The following is a 17,084-nucleotide window of genomic DNA, read 5'->3' as shown; positions in this document are numbered from 1 at the left end:
AATGTTAACAAAAAACAAACCAGAGGAAGAGGGGGAAACTACAAGAAGATAGAGCCACATTACTCTGTGTTCCACAAAAAGCTGAACAGAACAAGGAAAAAAAAAAGCAAAGAACATGAATTTAATCAATATGTGTGGTTCAGAATCTAACACTTAACAAATAATGCTCCTGTTAGTCACAGGCAGGAAGCATTTTCTCCAAACTCCAGAAAAATTAAAAGAACAAAAAACCCCTAAAAGCCCAGCAACTTGAAGATTAGATTCCGTAAATATAACTAGGTGTTATATTACATCCAAGAGTTTACATGCATATTACTTCATTAGAGATGATATGGAAACAATCTGAAAAGTTATATGAAAATATAGGTTGTATATACACAAATAATATTAATTTTCCATGAAGGACATTCCTTATAATAACAGGACACAGTCTTACAGATCTTTTCTCCCACAGGCTCCCAGCTACAGTTGACTCTGCTGAACTAAATGTCACATAGGATGGGATTCATCTGTTCAGATGTAGACACCTACATGTGAGCTGGTCATTTTGGCTCTGTTAATAGTCAATGAAGATGAACAGGCACTTGTAGGGTATGATTAATCTCAAAGCAAATGGCTAAAAATGGCAGAGGAATCACACTCTAAAAGCATCTCCTTCACTAACAGGAGAGTTAAGTGATTAGTTTGGAATGTATATTTTGTATATTGTGTGTAACAGAGTATATTCTATTTATTTAGCTGAGATCAATCTTATTCAGAGCTAAATGATCACAGTATAGAAAAATAATTAATTTATACTAATTTAAAATTCATTTTACTACTAACACATTGTAAATTATAATTCTTCCTTATTTTTTTAGCAGAATTTAAATCGAGAAAAGGGGAGTGGTGAAATAAAAATTTTGACTCCTGAATATCTGGTCATTCTAACTCTACAGATGTACAGATTAGCTTAGAAAATGAACAGAAAGCTAATTACAGACTACTTGAGTGCATGATCTAGTTTTACGCTGCTAGTCTTGATCCTTCTTTTTTATTTTATACCTTTCAAACTGAACCATAACAGTGAAAAATTAAAGCAAATATTCTTGTTTTGGAGGGCATTAACATATGTATGTAAAATAAAAAACAACATTCTCATTTGTCCTTTTTAACTCTAGTAGTTGCACTTAGCATAGCCTTCAAAGTCTGTTTTGAATAAGCTAGCTGTGAAATACAAAGTTTGACAGACATACTCTAGAAACAATTGCTAAAGAAAGGAAAAAAAAAGAAACACCATGGTTTTCATAATGCCACAATGCTCAAAAGTTATTTTCATATAACATCTAATAGCAAAAATTACTTTTCATAGTTAATGCAGTTTCAAATATTCTTAGCTAAAGGTAGCCAATGCCATTACTTGTCAAACACGTTTTCAAAGAATATCTGGAAAAGATAGTGATATTTTAACCATACTGAGAATTATACTTTTCAGATAAGTGTTATGTAAGTAAATTCCTCTGTATCAGTTTTGTAAATGGAAGAATGTTTCTTGCTTACCTATTTTGAGACAGCGAAATAATCTGCAATAGAGGTAACCAATACAAAGAAAGCATTCTCATAGCACAAATGCTATTGTCGTCCAAATATAGTTCTCTTAGAAGAACATGATTTTCCAGTCTTGGAAGCTAAATAGAAAAGAGATGGTTATTTAAAATCAATATAAATTAGAGAAACAACAATGGAATGCTTACCAGATGCTTTTCATAAATCATTACTAAATACAAGCAAAAACCACATTTTCGATATATGCATAATTTCCTTATTATGTATGTACCAGTTGTCAGACATAATTTCTACACATCAGATGGTAATTATTTTTTAGTGTTTTCTACCTAGTCTGAATAGTCAATATAGAGTTAAAAAAAAAAAAAAAAAAGAGTCAAGAACCCAACAGCCACAGTCTTACTATTTTATTTATGCAGTTATTTGCTGCTTATTGACAATGGTTTTCCTCTCTCGGATTCATAGGAGAATCATTGTCAGTAAATATTACTAAGTGTACAGTTAGCAAACTTCTTTCCTGTTTTAAATGCTGTAGCACAAACTTCAACTTTTGGAGGATCAGCATACATCAAATCAGCCTGAACTATTACTTATACTTAATGATAATAATATTTTGTTACATTTTAAACAAAGAGTCAGCATCATATAATATAAACTGAAGACTAGGTGCTATAAACAAGGGAGGGAAATACAATTACTGAGGGGCCAATTTTTCAAGGACTTAGGAGCAAGAAAATACTTAACTGCTAGCCATTTGTATCTTCGAAAAATCTCCCTCTAAGAGGGGGAAAAAAAGCATACCTAAGAGCATGAAACGTCCCACAGCAAACAAAGAGCACATGATCAGTATTCTGAAAAATATGACTGTTAACAAAGATGTATGCACAACAGCCACTGAATTCAAAGCTTTTACCTCCTGGAGGTTATTGCCTTGCAACTTCAGAATTTGAAGCAGTCCACAATTCTCAAGGCCTTCAGCTTGTGTGAGGTGATTAAAAGAGCAGTCTAGGTGAATGAGAGTAGGTGCCTCACAAAGACCTTTCGTGCTGATTAACTGATTATGGTCCACAATTAATTGCTGAAGATTTTTCAATGGCTCCAGACCACCTGAAAATTAAAGATTTTAGCTGAATTAAGCCATAATGAAATAAAAAACTATTCATTTTCAAGTACTTTCAAGTCTGAACTTTCAACATATTTGTATTATCTATAGTAACAATTAATATTAGTCCTGTGTAAGGTTTAAAAATAATTACTGTATTTTGACCTTATCAAATATGCATACAGTTCACAAATTTCTGATCTTCTTAACCAAGCAATAATAACAGTTCATAATCCCTTTAGCACTTCTGTTGGAACAGAACATTCTTTTAGTGATAAACTATACTTCCTATGCTTTAAGCACATTGTAACTGCTACTCAGAACCTATGGGCTCTGTGAAATGTTAACAGCCCTCTTAAAATCACCCCTCAGAACAGAAACAGCATTTATATTTAAAAGTTAATTTTCATTATTTCATTTTTAAAAGGTTTTTTTTTTTAAGTTATCAGCAAGGTGAGAACAAATTGCATTAAAACTTAGGCCAGCACCACCTCTATTATTTAAGTGCATCTTGTTTAAGGGATGTTATAAAATATTTTTAATGAAGAAATTTATAAAGAAAATGTAGTGCCTTTATGCATAGAGCTATACTTCTATAGCCATTACACTCTCAACAAACTTACTCCTGCCAGCTAGCATAGAGAGCAAGAATGTGTGCAATCTCTACCCCAAAAGGACGCAAAGGAAAAGGTTCCTGTCAATGTCTGTTTCTTTCACAGAATTTTTCCCAAATCATCTTCTTACAACAGCAAAAATCACACTGTCCTTCCACGGTCTTATACATGCTAGATGTTCTATAATGGATTCCTTTCCGGAGCACAGATGCATCTGACTTGCTACAGGTCTAAGCAGTCTTTCTCTACCTCTGTCGTAAAACTCCTTTGAAGGGGCACCCATTATAAAACATACCTAAAAATAAGGAATTTCTGAATTTGCTTTTTTCATGTATTCATCACAGGATTATTTGAGCTAACACTTTGTCTCATCTTTATCTCACCCAAAACTTCCCAAGTTCCCAAAAGGAAGTTGGGTGAGCTTTACAGAGGTGAATGTCGTTGTGATTGTCCTCTGAGAATAAACTGGATTATGAGATGAGAGACCAGTTTGCACCATAGATTATTGAGAATACAGAAGAGAAAGAAAAAGATAAAATGAATGATAAGGATAAAACAAAAGTAAAAAATTAAACTACTGCCAAAACTAGCAGTGCATTTAAAAAAACCCAATCAAATACAGGCCTTCGAATCATAGTAATTTAAAAATGGAAAGCACCTAGTGGAAATAACACAACCACCTGATATTAAAGAGATATCATTCTAAATCTAAAACAAATGTCCCATATCGTAACTTCAAAACTGTGCTTTAGGAAATAAATATACAAATCTTTAATTATTCTGAAAGAATTTCAAACATGCCCATGACACACTATCCTGACTACAAGATCCTGGTCTGTATTTTCGTTTATGCTTGGATAAAAATAAAAAAGGAACCAGCACCATCTAGTGGTCTCAAAACAATTTCATTCCAGACAGTGTTAAAATTAACAGCTCCCAGGATTTCCTTGCAAGAGCAGTCCTTAAATCTCCACTTTTAATTTATCAGCATAGCAGTACTGGAAACATTAAAAGCACTGAATTAGTCTGGAGTCGGACAGAGAGGAGAGACTACACACACAGTGAGAAAAGGCAAGGAGTTAATACAGGATCTGGAAATTTCCTATTCTGCGTGCTGCACAAAGCATCTTTTCTACATCTCCTTCTCCTCATCTGTCTTGCTTAATTAGACCAAATGTCATTTGGAACAGACATGCCAAGGCTACATACAATAGGATCACAATCTAGTCTGAAACTGTCAAATGCAGTCCAACAGAAACATACACAAGAGAGAATAATGTAATACAAACAGATGGTATTTTAATGTTTCTTCTGTACACATGCAAAATTAAAAATAAGCATGAAAGTCTTCTGTGCATTTCCAGAAGATATTGTCTGGTTTACATATGATGCAACCAAAAACAGCTATAGCAGTATATGGGAAAATGCATTTTGTTGAAAAACACATGGTTTCAGCAAGATTTGTGGAGGACTTTTATAGAAGTAGCTCTTAGCAATTTGTGAAGTGCAGCTGGACTCTGTTAGCTAGGGACTCTATCTTACCTATCAATGCAGTTCTGAGGTAACTTCTATGTGTGACAAAGATGAATGGTAAGAGAGGAGTGAAAGCTGACAGTGAACATGAAGATGAAAAAACACATACAAAAAAAAAACCCCAAATCTGAAAGGTGTCTGATAAAAAAAACCTCTGTGTGCTTTCTCAAAAAGAGTAGATCCAAAGAAGAATTTACAACTATCCACAGTTATGCATTGCTATTCTTAGTGCTGCCAGGATTTTAGCCAACATACCATGGCAATATAGACACCCCATAAAAGCGTACTCTATGACTAAAGTCAAAATGCTACTTTTTGTGTAAGAAAATTTTTAAGTAAAGCATCCATCTTCCAAATACAAACATATGTACTGAACTTCAGTGTATTACTGACACAATTACTCAATTTGTGATCATGCATTCTTAAGTGGAAAAGCATAATTGAGACATATTTCTCATACTTTTACTGTTATTTTTAAGGGTTTCTGGCAACTCTAATTTTTCCCTTACTGATGCTATTTCAATGAAAGGAGAAAAAAAGAAAAAAGAAATCATAGTATGCTTGAAGTTTCCTACAGTAAGTTATTAAAACAGAAGTATTACAAACATACTTCTTAGGAAAAAGCCCACAGCCTTTGTTAAAGCTGAATGAACACAGAACATTGCACAGTACTGCAGCTTCCAAAATTGCTACGAGACATCCTGCAAGATTTACAGATGTGAGGGATACAGTAACTTCTTAAAACCCATAAATCCATTTTTGTGTATTCTATGCGACTACTTAAAACCAATATGTTATTGTATGAAATAAATCCTGTTTTATGCATCTGTTTTAACCAGACATCCTCAAAGCAATTCTGGAGAGGAGAAAGACAGATTCCAAGCTGATTTTTGTGAACATTTATTTACCTACTCAAATTCATTAGAGAATCAGCAAACATAGCACCACACTGCACAAAAGAGAAAATACAAGAGGATTTTACTCCACTTGGCCTATGCAAAGATACTACATTCCACACAGATGCCACATTCCTAAATGTCATCCACTAATACTATGTCATTCTTACAGTAATCTTGCAGACATTTTTATCAAATGAGACAAATCTGAATAAGAATCTTATCCAGCATTATTGGCCACAAGGATATAGATGAAGCTTCTTTAATCAGTTTATTTTATTGTTTCTCGTTAGGGTACTGATATGCTTTTACAGTAAACATTGATATTCCAGCACCTTTATTCTCAGGTATTATAAACACTGCTCACAAATACTAACATTCCAAATTTGCACATATTAGTAAAAAATATTAAAAATATAAACATTAAACCCCCTAAATCTACAGATTTTTTTTAAGCTTTCCCATTCCTGTTTGCTATGCCCTTGTTATTTATGACGGAATTGCATTATCCACGTTCATACTGTTTCAGTCTGCTTTTTTTTTTTTAAATAGTGGAAATAATTTCTTTATATAAATGTCTTATGTGAATGTGTTTCATCTATCAGCTTAATAATTGTTTTCTATTATTTTCCTGCTGTCCATCAGGAAAATAAAGTATGTCCACATACATCAAAGAAAATTAAAAGTCTAAATCAAGACAAATAAAATCAAAATCAAAATCTCCTTATCTCCTTTTCATTTCCAGCTCTGCAATCTTTCCAAGTAACATCTTTAGATTTAGCACAGACTAAGAATACAACTAGAAAGCCACCTTTTCAGGTTTCATGTTTCAATTTATACAAAATTAATTACTTCATCACATGCAATTTTTTTTCTTGACGATAAGATTTTATTTCAATGGACAAACCTCTGAAGATTCATCTCTGTTAAGATTATAATACTGAAGTTATACGGTCACCTGTATTTTGGTGGCCTTTACAAATTTCACAGTGTGTCATGCACCAAAACCCAAGTCCCTAGAGTATAGGGAGGCTGTTAAATCTAGTTCTGTTCTATCTGCTGTGCTGCCTTCTTGAAGGAAATTTGCTACTTTCAAGCCCTGAGAGCTCCCTTTCAAGTAATGATCTGGCAATTTACTACTACCTTTTCTCAACTGTTAATGTTGCTTTTAAGGGACCACTAATGGTCTTCCCTCTGTACATGATTCTAAAAACAAAAAACTGGCTTCTCCACTTACATACAGCAAAGCTCTTGGTTATTTTCACTGCACTACACTTTCCTGACCTTTTGTCAGTAGAAAAGGCTCTGGACCTTGATTACATCTATGCCAAATCTACATAACACAAGGCTTACTTGTGTTATGCAATATTTTTGGCTTGCCAGAAGCTGAGACACAGTATCTACCTCTTAGGCGCTTTACAGTCTGAGAGGCAGTACAGGCAGAGAGGCAAACACTTGTTCACTACATGAAAAATTCCTGTCTGGCCAACAGAAAACATCTATCTCCCAGCACAAAGATTTCATGTATTGATGCATCTGTTGAGTGGTCTGGGTGTATGTAAATTCTAACTGGTTGACTGCATGCTAAAGGTACACCTGTTGCCTGCCAACTGTTGGACGTAACAAATATAACAAACTGCCTTTGTAAATATAATAGGGGTTGGCATACCTGCTGTGCTTAACTGATTTGCACAGTTGTACCTTAGACTCATTCTTTTTTCCAGCTTTGAGGCAATGAGCAGCAATGAAGAGCCAGAGTGGGAGGGAAATACAGAACAATAATTTGGAGCCAGGATGGGCAGCATTTTAGTAGAAAGAGAGGCTATGTCCCGTGTTAGCATGGTTCACAGACTCAGAGACATAATAGGATTTCTATAGAACTACTTACTGTGTCAGTCAAGGATACACTGGAACTCTCTACAGTTGCAAGGCTAGGCTTTATATTAATTGCTTCTGTAGATAAACTGAACTCAGGCTACTCACATATTTCAACTGAATTAGTGCAGGTAATATTAGCAGCCCTTCTAGAAAGATTTTTAGTTCTCTGGCTGACAAAAGTTATATGATCTGGTAGATGGAATGCATGGCAGTAGCTAAGCCATACTACAAATAAACGTGCAGTTGAGTATGCTTTAAAATGCAGGTCAGTTCTGATTCCTCATTCTCCTTGGGCTTAGCAGCTGGCTGGCCCTGAATCCAAGGGAAGTATAATACTGAATATAAACAGCGCAAATATTGTTACACAAATTGGAAAAATTTTTCATTAATTTTCTTACCAATTCGAGTGATTCTGTTGTAGGAAAGTTCAAGATTTTGGAGATTTATGCAGCCATCTAAGCCACAAACTGATGAAAGATGGTTCTTATTCAGAATCAGAATACAGAGATTTTCTAGATTTTCACAGTCAATTATCTGGATGTTGTTCTCCTGCAACAAAGGAAAATAAAAATATTAAATAGCATCTGAAGTGAAATAGCAGAATTGAGTGTAAAAATATGGTAGATATTGTCATCATTGCTTATTTTTATCCTAAACTTCTAGCTAGGAGTAAGGGCATCTCTATTTTTTCCATTAGGAAAATAAATTGAGGAGTCATAGAAACTGCTTTCTGTTTCCTGCTGGGATAGAACAAAAATATATCTCAAACTTCATTCTGGCTCTGAAAATGCCCAGAAGTTGAAACAAAAAGTGTAAGGAGAAGTTAAGGACAGAGTGGTCTTTTCTGTGAATGCTTTCCCAGCTTCCCAAATCCTGGGAGACTGCACTAAAAACTGCATAGAAACCATCATATTTACTAGACACTAATGAAGACAGCTGTGTCTTTGCTGGAATCCTATTTACTAATAGTAAATAGTAAATAATACTAAATCTGCATTTAGAGGTATTTTGGTCACAAACATTAACACTGTTCTCAGCTAATGTTCTCCCCCCAAGAGATCTTGCTGTTTTAACATACCCCTCACCAGGCAATTTTAATAACGCTTCCTCGGATTTTTATTTCACTATTTGCTGCCCTTGCTGGTTTCTTCTGTTTTTCACCTGCAGATGCTTAAAGAAACAAATTCCCTGCCTTTGTAACAAAACGATTAAGCCAAATAGTCTAACTCCTATTCCAGAATTAACATGCTGACTAGATTTATGTGCTACTTCCAGCTGCAGGCAGAGATGCGTACAGGTATCCTTTGGAAGCCATAACACTGATTCCTGCCCTTGGACAGCCCCTTCAGTTGCATCAGTAAGTTAAAGTAGAGAACTGATATGGCTTAAATGTTAGCTTTTGTATCAACAGAAATGAGGGACGATATCAAGTAGGAATGAATGTCCAAGGGAAACAGAGGCAGCTACTTTAGCTGTGTGAGAAATACCCATGAAACAATCTTGGACTGTTTCAACTGTCACAAAAGAGGCTGTTTCTTCATTACAGTTGAATGGAAGACAACTGCCACATTAGCTGGCACAGCAAAATAATAATAATAAAATATTATTATTAACAATACATATAATTATTAAATTATTAATACAGCATACTTAAAAGTATATCTAAGAGTCTTCTCCTTAACTAAATTATCCTGCTATATCCTAGTAAAGCAATCCTGTATATCATTTAAAGCATAACATTTTAAAACTTAAAAAAAAAAAAGCCAAATCACAAAACCAAAACTGTTCTGTAAGAGACAATATTTGATCTAAAAAAATTCACATATAAATACCAATCTTAGTAAGACTGGCAGCTTAGATATATATTATGCCCTTATACTAATACTTTGCTCTTATATTTTGAGGTACTTAAAATTATCAAATCCCAGAAATTACATTCTGAATAGGTAAGAAAACTGAGAAAAGGATACAAGTATTTCAACCTGCTCTATTGTAAAGGTCTAATTACTGGACAGACAACACTCCTTTAACTATAATTATTATCAGCTCTCTTCTCTGAATTTTATTAAAGACCCAAAACCAACAAAAGACTTCCAAAAAACTTTGGAAAGAACACCAGTTACTGGGCAAGCAGAAACATTCAAGATTTCTACAAATAATAAGGGCATATTAACTTTCTTGTGAAATGGTGTTGTAAAAACACATGAAATAAAAAATGTGAACCAAGTTGTTTCATGTAAATTGTCAAGTCTGGTACTAAGATGCATCACAGGGCAAAACGTTTTCTTTAGTCATTAAATTTACACGGCCGTTGAAGTAGCAAGTACCTAGACATTGTGCCTCTAGCGTAGCTCATTATACTGTTCCTTGAGCATATTTGCAGGTAATTTTAACTAATATTCAAGGCGTGTATTGCAAAGGACTCTTCATTCTACCTACTCCTGCTTAAGCTGAGCACAGCATCTGCCCACTCATGAATCAGAGAGACTGAGGTAATGAAAATCTATCGCTGTGCCATACTAATGCTAATCCCAGACCGATAGTATCATGCACTTTTCTTAGTATAGCTTGATTCATTTGCAGGATGTTGCTTTCGTACAATGCAAATTGCTATATATAATGCAAATCTGCTGGTATAACTTTGTTCGCATTTGGGAGTATTTTGTTGATATTCCTATGCTCTTAAGGCAATAAAAGTTACCCATTCAGTTTGATGCAACTGCATAACCACCTAAGCAGCAAAACTGGCAGTTCTCTCTGGGTTATAATAAAGAATCAAATATGCTTGGTACCTCCACATTGATATATTTTAGGTCTTTGCAGCTACTTAGTCCTTCCAGCGCAACTAGTCCACAGCGCCTCAGAGTCAAAACTTGAAGATTTGAACACTCTGATAACGTTGAGAGGCTACAAGCTGGCAAATCTTCGAGTGTAAGTGTTGTGACCTACATGCATTTATAAACATAAAATTATTTGTTTGTATATTGAATATTCATTGTACAATGTCACATTATGGTTATTTTCTTTAAAAAGAAAAAGAGACCAGAACTACATTCTACTAACACTTTAGAAAATGCAAGCAACTAATATGTTAATCTTTTCATATAGAAAAGGATGGCAATGATGGGTTTGATCTGTTGAATGGGAGAAGTTATTATGAAAACAATCTGTTTGATTTTAACATCCACCTTAAAATAAATAAAACTAATGCTTTGCTAATGACATTGAATTTGAATGGATGGAAGATTAACACTAAGCAAAGCAATTAATAGTGTGAATTGTTTCCCCTATCACACGATCATAAATAACGAGTGATTGAGTGTGCAAGAACAGACAAAAATAGTTCAGAATAAAAATGTATGTAGTCTAGTATTTCATCTCAGAGTGGATATCAAGATGAGAGCACAGAGCAAGCATACAGTGATAAGTTAGTAAGTGGTAAGATAAGTAAGTGCTGGGAACAAAGAGATGTTCTTTATAGCAAAACACTATCTATAAGCTGATCAGCAATGTCTTGTTTCTGGAACAGACTAGTCTTCTCAAAACTGTGAAGGGGCTAGATGAGCAGGAGCTGAAATGTGGACCCTCATACAAAGGCAAAACCATGTTAATTTAGCAGAAAATAGGAGCTAGGTCTGCCTTTTACAGACTTAAGATACTATCAATCACCTGAAGACTAATACCACACCAGTCTGCCCCACAACGCTCACAGGAGTTCAAAAATCATACACTATTCTGCATTTGTGCAGAGGAACTCTCACTGAGATCTATATCCTGCTCAACGATAATCTTCTCTTCCAAAACAGCATTCCACTGACATCATACCAAATTAAAAAAAAAAAAAAAAAAAAAAAAAAAAGCAAAGAAAAAGGTGATGGTATAGCTTCCCATTTCATTCTAAATCTTCTGAATAGTTACCTGCTGCAGAGTATTCCAAGGGCCACTATGAATTATCTTTTGTCTACTTAATGGAGGCATCTTGCTAACTGAACTTTTCCTTGGTCGTTTTTTTATAGTTGCTTGCTTTCTTTGGTTTTCTTCATATATTTTAGACCAAGATTTACATGCGTTCATCCAGTTTATCCTCTTCTTTTCAATATCATCAGGAAGAATTCGTCTACTGGAACACTCAGCTACATCTTGAATTCTGTCCCAGGTCTCTCTGACTTCCTCATTAGCATCTTCCATTAGAAACAGTGTTTTCTCCATTGTTTCAGACTGAGAAAATTGATCTTTGACTTCTCTGTTACTAGCATTTGGCTGGATATTTGGTGGACTGCTGCATATATTGTTTGCCTTATTTCCTAGCATGTGATTAGCTCCAAAATTAACAGATTCATCCTTTGTAGTATGACTATTTGGAGCTTTATTAAGATCTCCAGTTTGCGAGTAATTTTCTTCTACATGTGTTACTGAATTCATGTATACGTTCTCATTATTTACTTGAGAAGAGTGTTCCTTCTTCTCAGAGCCTAGCATATTTGGTGTTGGTGTCAAATTTCTTTCTACTGGAATCATCCAATTTTTTGTTTCATCCACCATTTCAGTCTGTTTTTCTTTTTGTTCCTCTACTTGCTTATTCAGTTCCTTCTTCTGTTCTCTTATTACTTTCATATTTTCTGTCTGCTTATCCTTTTTTACGTTTTCTTTGTTTTCTCCACTTTCACTCATCACAGCTTTTACTCTTTTTTCTCCTAGTTTTCTCTGTTCTTCTCTTCTTATTTGCAGCTGGTTTTCTCTTTCAAGTCTCAGCCTTGCTTTCTTTTTCTCATATTCCTCACGCCTCCTCACCTGTTCCAAATATTCCTGTCTTTCAAGTTCTTCTTGGCTCTTTTTCTCCTCTTCTGCCTTTTGCCTCTTTTCTTCCATACGCCTTTTCATTTTTTCCTCTTTTTCTTTCATTTCTCTCTCTATTTCTTTTAGTATTTTCTGCTTCTTTTTTATTTCATCTTTCCATTCTTTTAAGATGGGAGCATATTTTTTATGGACTAAAAATGATCTAAATCTAGCTTGGATTTTCACAGCTGCTGTATTCTCCTGTTCTGCCAGGTGTTGTCTTTCTTTTGCTTTCTGCTCTTCCAATGCCTTTTTTTCCTCTTCCATTTGCAACTGTAGCTTCATGATCGATTCCTAGGCCAAAACAAGTAGGATAGACTTAAACTACTTTTAAAAAAGGACAGGTGTTGGCACATATTTATCATTAATAAACAGAATCTGGTTTATTAACTGTTCCAGAATAACATTTATTCTCTAATACATGATAGTAACCTCATAGTCATTTGACAAAAGCTCATTGTACAGCCTTACCTTATGTTGCATCATTTTGTTCCTCCAAGCTTTCTTTTCTTTCTGTAACTCATCTTCTATCACAGTTTGTTGTTTCTGCACAACAAATTAACTTAAATTAATATTGTACAAAACCTGGAACATCACAAAACACCCTCGCTCCAATCTCCCCCATCTTCTTGACTTTCCAACAATCCACTTTTGTGAACACCTGAATTAAAATTAGAAACTAAGCTGTGAGTTTTTCATTTTCTGATCAAAATAAACAACCGGACACTCAGACCAGTAATGCAGATTTGGTCATGTACTAACAGACGCATACCTTCAGAGAGTCAGCATCTCGGTACTGACCCAAACAACTGCCACCTTCCTCTCCAAATTCTGTATAACTAATGAAGATGAAAACTACACTTATGAAACCAACATTCAAACTTCAGGTAGATAATAGCAACATAACAGAAACAAAAGCTCTGAAAGTAACATGAACAGTCCCCCTTTAATTGCACTGGTATGTTACTGATAATCATATAATCTTTCAAAGAGGAATTTTGTTCAATAAAGACATTTTTTTCACTGAAATTGTTTCGCAACAGAAAATGAAAGTTCAAGTCTATTTTCTCAGTATTTGCAAATAAATAGCATTTTCCCCTTACCCCAACATATTCTCAATCAGAAAAAAAAATGCAAATGATCTGGAGTTACATCTGACTGAAAATTAGCAGACAGTAAGTACCTCTAAAAACCAGAGGCTGATCCAGAACCACCTAACTCCTGGTGGAACCAAGATAAACCAGTAGCAGCCAAATTAAATACACAGCAGTATATGAAGGAAACAGTATAAACAAACCAGCACTTCCAACTTGCACAAAGTCTCCCAGGTGCCTAAGCACTGCTTTTCATGCATGTTCAGAAGCATGCTGTTCAGGCAACAGGAAACTAGAAGTCTAGATCCTTCTGTAACAGGGGAAATTAGTGTCTATCTGTCACCTCCACAAAGAGTGTGCTAGTGACAGCACTACAAAAGTGTCCAAATGGGAACATGCCCCACGTTTTCTAGAGAAAGAAAGCCATTCTACACCCAAAAATGATTATGACATCAAAGAGCAGAAGAAGCCTAATCAATTTTGTGGCCTATTGAAAAGGGAGCTATCTCGACACTGAACTAGCCTTCAGCGATCAAAGGTCTTTTCACTTACTAAGCCTTTCCTCAATTTTGGTGACTTGAACTACCTTGCTGGGACCAAGATGCTCACCTCTTCAGAAAGCTACAAATTAGTTAACTGAATATGTAGTGTTAATGCATCTCCCAAAACAGAAATATTTAGGCTAAATAATAAAATATTGCGGCTCCACAAGTATAAGGGTTACATTTTTTCACATTCTTATGCTCCTTTGTGAAGAGTTATCAAATTTTATCCTTCAGTATGCACTATAGCAAAACACGGCTAGAGACTCTTGAGAATGCAACCAGTCAACATACGGAGTCATGTTCTGTTGTGGCAGGACTTGGTAGATTAAGCCTGACTCAGTCTCCCAGATACAGACAAGAAAAAAGCAGTATTGTAATGTTTACCCAGATGAAGCACAGCACCAGCATTTCTGAATGGAATGATTTTGGTTCAGACTACCTCACCTGTGATTTTTCATCTAACTTTAAAATTGGGATGGGAGGTCTAAAGTAAGTAAGTATTTTCTATTAAGGCACAATGATCATTTTTCATTTGTGAGTAATTTAGCACAACTCTCATTTCTGGTACTGTGGCTGGTGTCATAATATAAAAACTTAGTAAGGGCAAAGCCTAAAGAATAATTTAACATTTAGCATAACAAATTCATTCACTGTTGATCAAAACAGTAAATGCATAAAACCCAATGGATCGTACTTAAATATGTCTTACATCTAAATTTGGTATCACAAGTAGACAGAGTTTAGACAGTCATACAGTTTGGGATAGTACTCTCTTTTTCACATCAGATCTTGAATTCAGATAGTCTAGATGGGAACAGATTGGCTTCAATATCATTAATTACCTTATGAAGAAGCTCTAACTTTATTCTTTCAGCCTCAAATTCCTCCAGACGCTGCACCCTTCTTGCGTGTTCCTCTTCATTCTGTTTTTCCTCTGCTTCCCTCTCAGCTTTCCACTTTTTCTTCTCCTCATCTTCAAGTTCCTTTTGTCTTTTCTCCCACTGCTCAAATTCTTGTCTGCACTTTTCTTCTACTTCACAATGAGTAAGGCTTATGCTCATTTCAACATCAGCTACAAATTTGTAATCAACCAAGCAAACCTTTTATTTAATTTCCTAATAAGCATTGGGGGACATTAAACAGTCTTAAAGTATCGACAAGAAAAGGATTCTGTGCTAATACAGCCAGCAATATATATCCCCAAGGAAATCAGAACTATAACGCGAGTCTCTTCTATCAGAGATGTCTTCTTATCATGACACACACTTAGTGACTCTGCTACAGTCATGCTAATTCTACCAATGTATATTTCAGGATTACACTTTGGTTTCAGGATTAATGTCTTCTGTGGCTACCAGCAGGGGTTTTATAACTGATGCACTCTACCCCAAAACATGCAAGGCCATGGCAAAGGGAAACATTCCCAGCCAACGTCACTATAAAAAAAAAAGAAGTTGTGGCCAAAGCACAACCTGCTTAGTGCCTACAATCTGGCTTCCATTTGTATTCATAATTATTTAAATCATTTTTGAGTAGGATTTTTTGAAACAAGTTTCTATCAAGACATTAAAGACTAGGATAATTTTGTGATCCTGAAATGAGATAAAAGCATAGGCATTTGCTCATGTCCCATTCATGAAATATCAAAATCTATTGCGTACTGTAACATGTAATTCTTTACAAAGAATGTTATGAAACTCATGAAAACACAAAAGCAGGAAATAGTGATATGACGCTAAAGATCAACTCAACCAAAGGACTAATGCATGTGCTTACCTGTAATAAAATGGTCATCAGCGACCACTGCATCACTGGTGGACTGACTATCATAACTAGGTGTTGTAGCAATCTGCAAGTCTTCATTTTCAATTTCAAATAGTACCTAATATAGTTTAATATTGTCATTAAGAAACAAGAAACAAAATTTAAAAGCAGAACATTATAAAAATCTTCCAGAACAAGGATAAGCTTTTCATCATATGACAAGTACAATAATACAAAATTTATTAGTGACTAAAATCCTTAGACATTGAAAAATGCAAACGTATCAGTCAAAATATTGTTTTCCAGAGTAATAAATATTGGAGTATTTCCCAAAATACATATTATTTCTATGTGGTTTTTTAATATATTTTACATTTTGACTTGGAAAAATGAATGTTTTGCATTTAGAATTTGTTTTACTTTCTGTGGAACTAAGCACTATATTTATGCATTAATACTGTTATGCACATTGAAAATAATGCTATGGGCATGAAGATTGTTATATTTCTTTCATTGTTCTTTATTGGCAAGAAGTAACCTATTCCTGCTCATTTATCATCTGTTCATCACATGGTTGGGGCATATATTAATATTTGTAATGCAGCTGAAGTCACATAAAGTAATTGTGCTGTTCTAAACAATGGTCTTCTGAGAAAAATCATGTCTGCAAAAGTGCTCACTAATAAAATCCAGGCGACAAATTAAAAGTGATTAAATTAAATACAGGTTTATGTTTTTCTAAGAATTCCAGCAAGTTATTCAGTCAAATCCTATAAAAATATAAAAGAACCCAGGTTTATAACTCTTGATTTGTCTTTGAAAGTTACAGACATTATTATGTTTACATTCTCTATAAAATAATGGAATACACTAGGAGCAAGATTAATAGTAGCACATTCTCCTGATCATCATAAAAAGAATAATGTTATAGAAGTTTAAAAGTGTTATCATCCTATTGAGATAATATTTTGCAAATAATTAACAATAAAGGATTATTCAGTTTTGTTTAATTTTGTTGATTTTTGTGCTCAGCATCTCAACTACTGATACAAAGAATTTATTCCAAATTGTAAAACTTATAGACATGGTGTATTACAGCTGATGTCCCAGTTCTAAAGAACGGCATACACAAACTCATCTTAATACCTTATGGATAATCTGACAGAAACAAAACTGAACACATCTATAGGTCTCCTTAGGAGGCCAACAAAGCAAGTGTAAGTTATCTACATTACTTAATAGAATTTTGTTCACTATAAATATGGTTTAAATAGAGA

General features: G+C 34.5%; 1 protein-coding gene across 1 annotated transcript in view; it reads right to left on the bottom strand.

The window, feature by feature from the left end:
* The window catches only part of LRRIQ1 (leucine rich repeats and IQ motif containing 1), a 115,680-nt gene that overhangs the window by 95,143 nt on the left and 3,453 nt on the right, over positions 1-17,084 (bottom strand). The window contains exons 5-12 of the mRNA XM_075150621.1: positions 15,820-15,925; positions 14,886-15,115; positions 12,876-12,950; positions 11,487-12,698; positions 10,361-10,513; positions 7,967-8,117; positions 2,459-2,652; positions 1,540-1,667 (exon numbers count right to left, since the gene is read on the bottom strand). Of these exons, the coding sequence (XP_075006722.1) occupies positions 1,540-1,667; positions 2,459-2,652; positions 7,967-8,117; positions 10,361-10,513; positions 11,487-12,698; positions 12,876-12,950; positions 14,886-15,115; positions 15,820-15,925 (2,249 nt within the window). The remainder of the gene's footprint in view (positions 1-1,539; positions 1,668-2,458; positions 2,653-7,966; positions 8,118-10,360; positions 10,514-11,486; positions 12,699-12,875; positions 12,951-14,885; positions 15,116-15,819; positions 15,926-17,084) is intronic.

The sequence above is a fragment of the Calonectris borealis genome, chromosome 1, assembly GCF_964195595.1.
Source record: "Calonectris borealis chromosome 1, bCalBor7.hap1.2, whole genome shotgun sequence".
NCBI lineage: Eukaryota > Metazoa > Chordata > Aves > Procellariiformes > Procellariidae > Calonectris > Calonectris borealis.
Note: the sequence above shows the minus strand (reverse complement) of the source record. Positions and strands in the feature narration are given on the sequence as shown.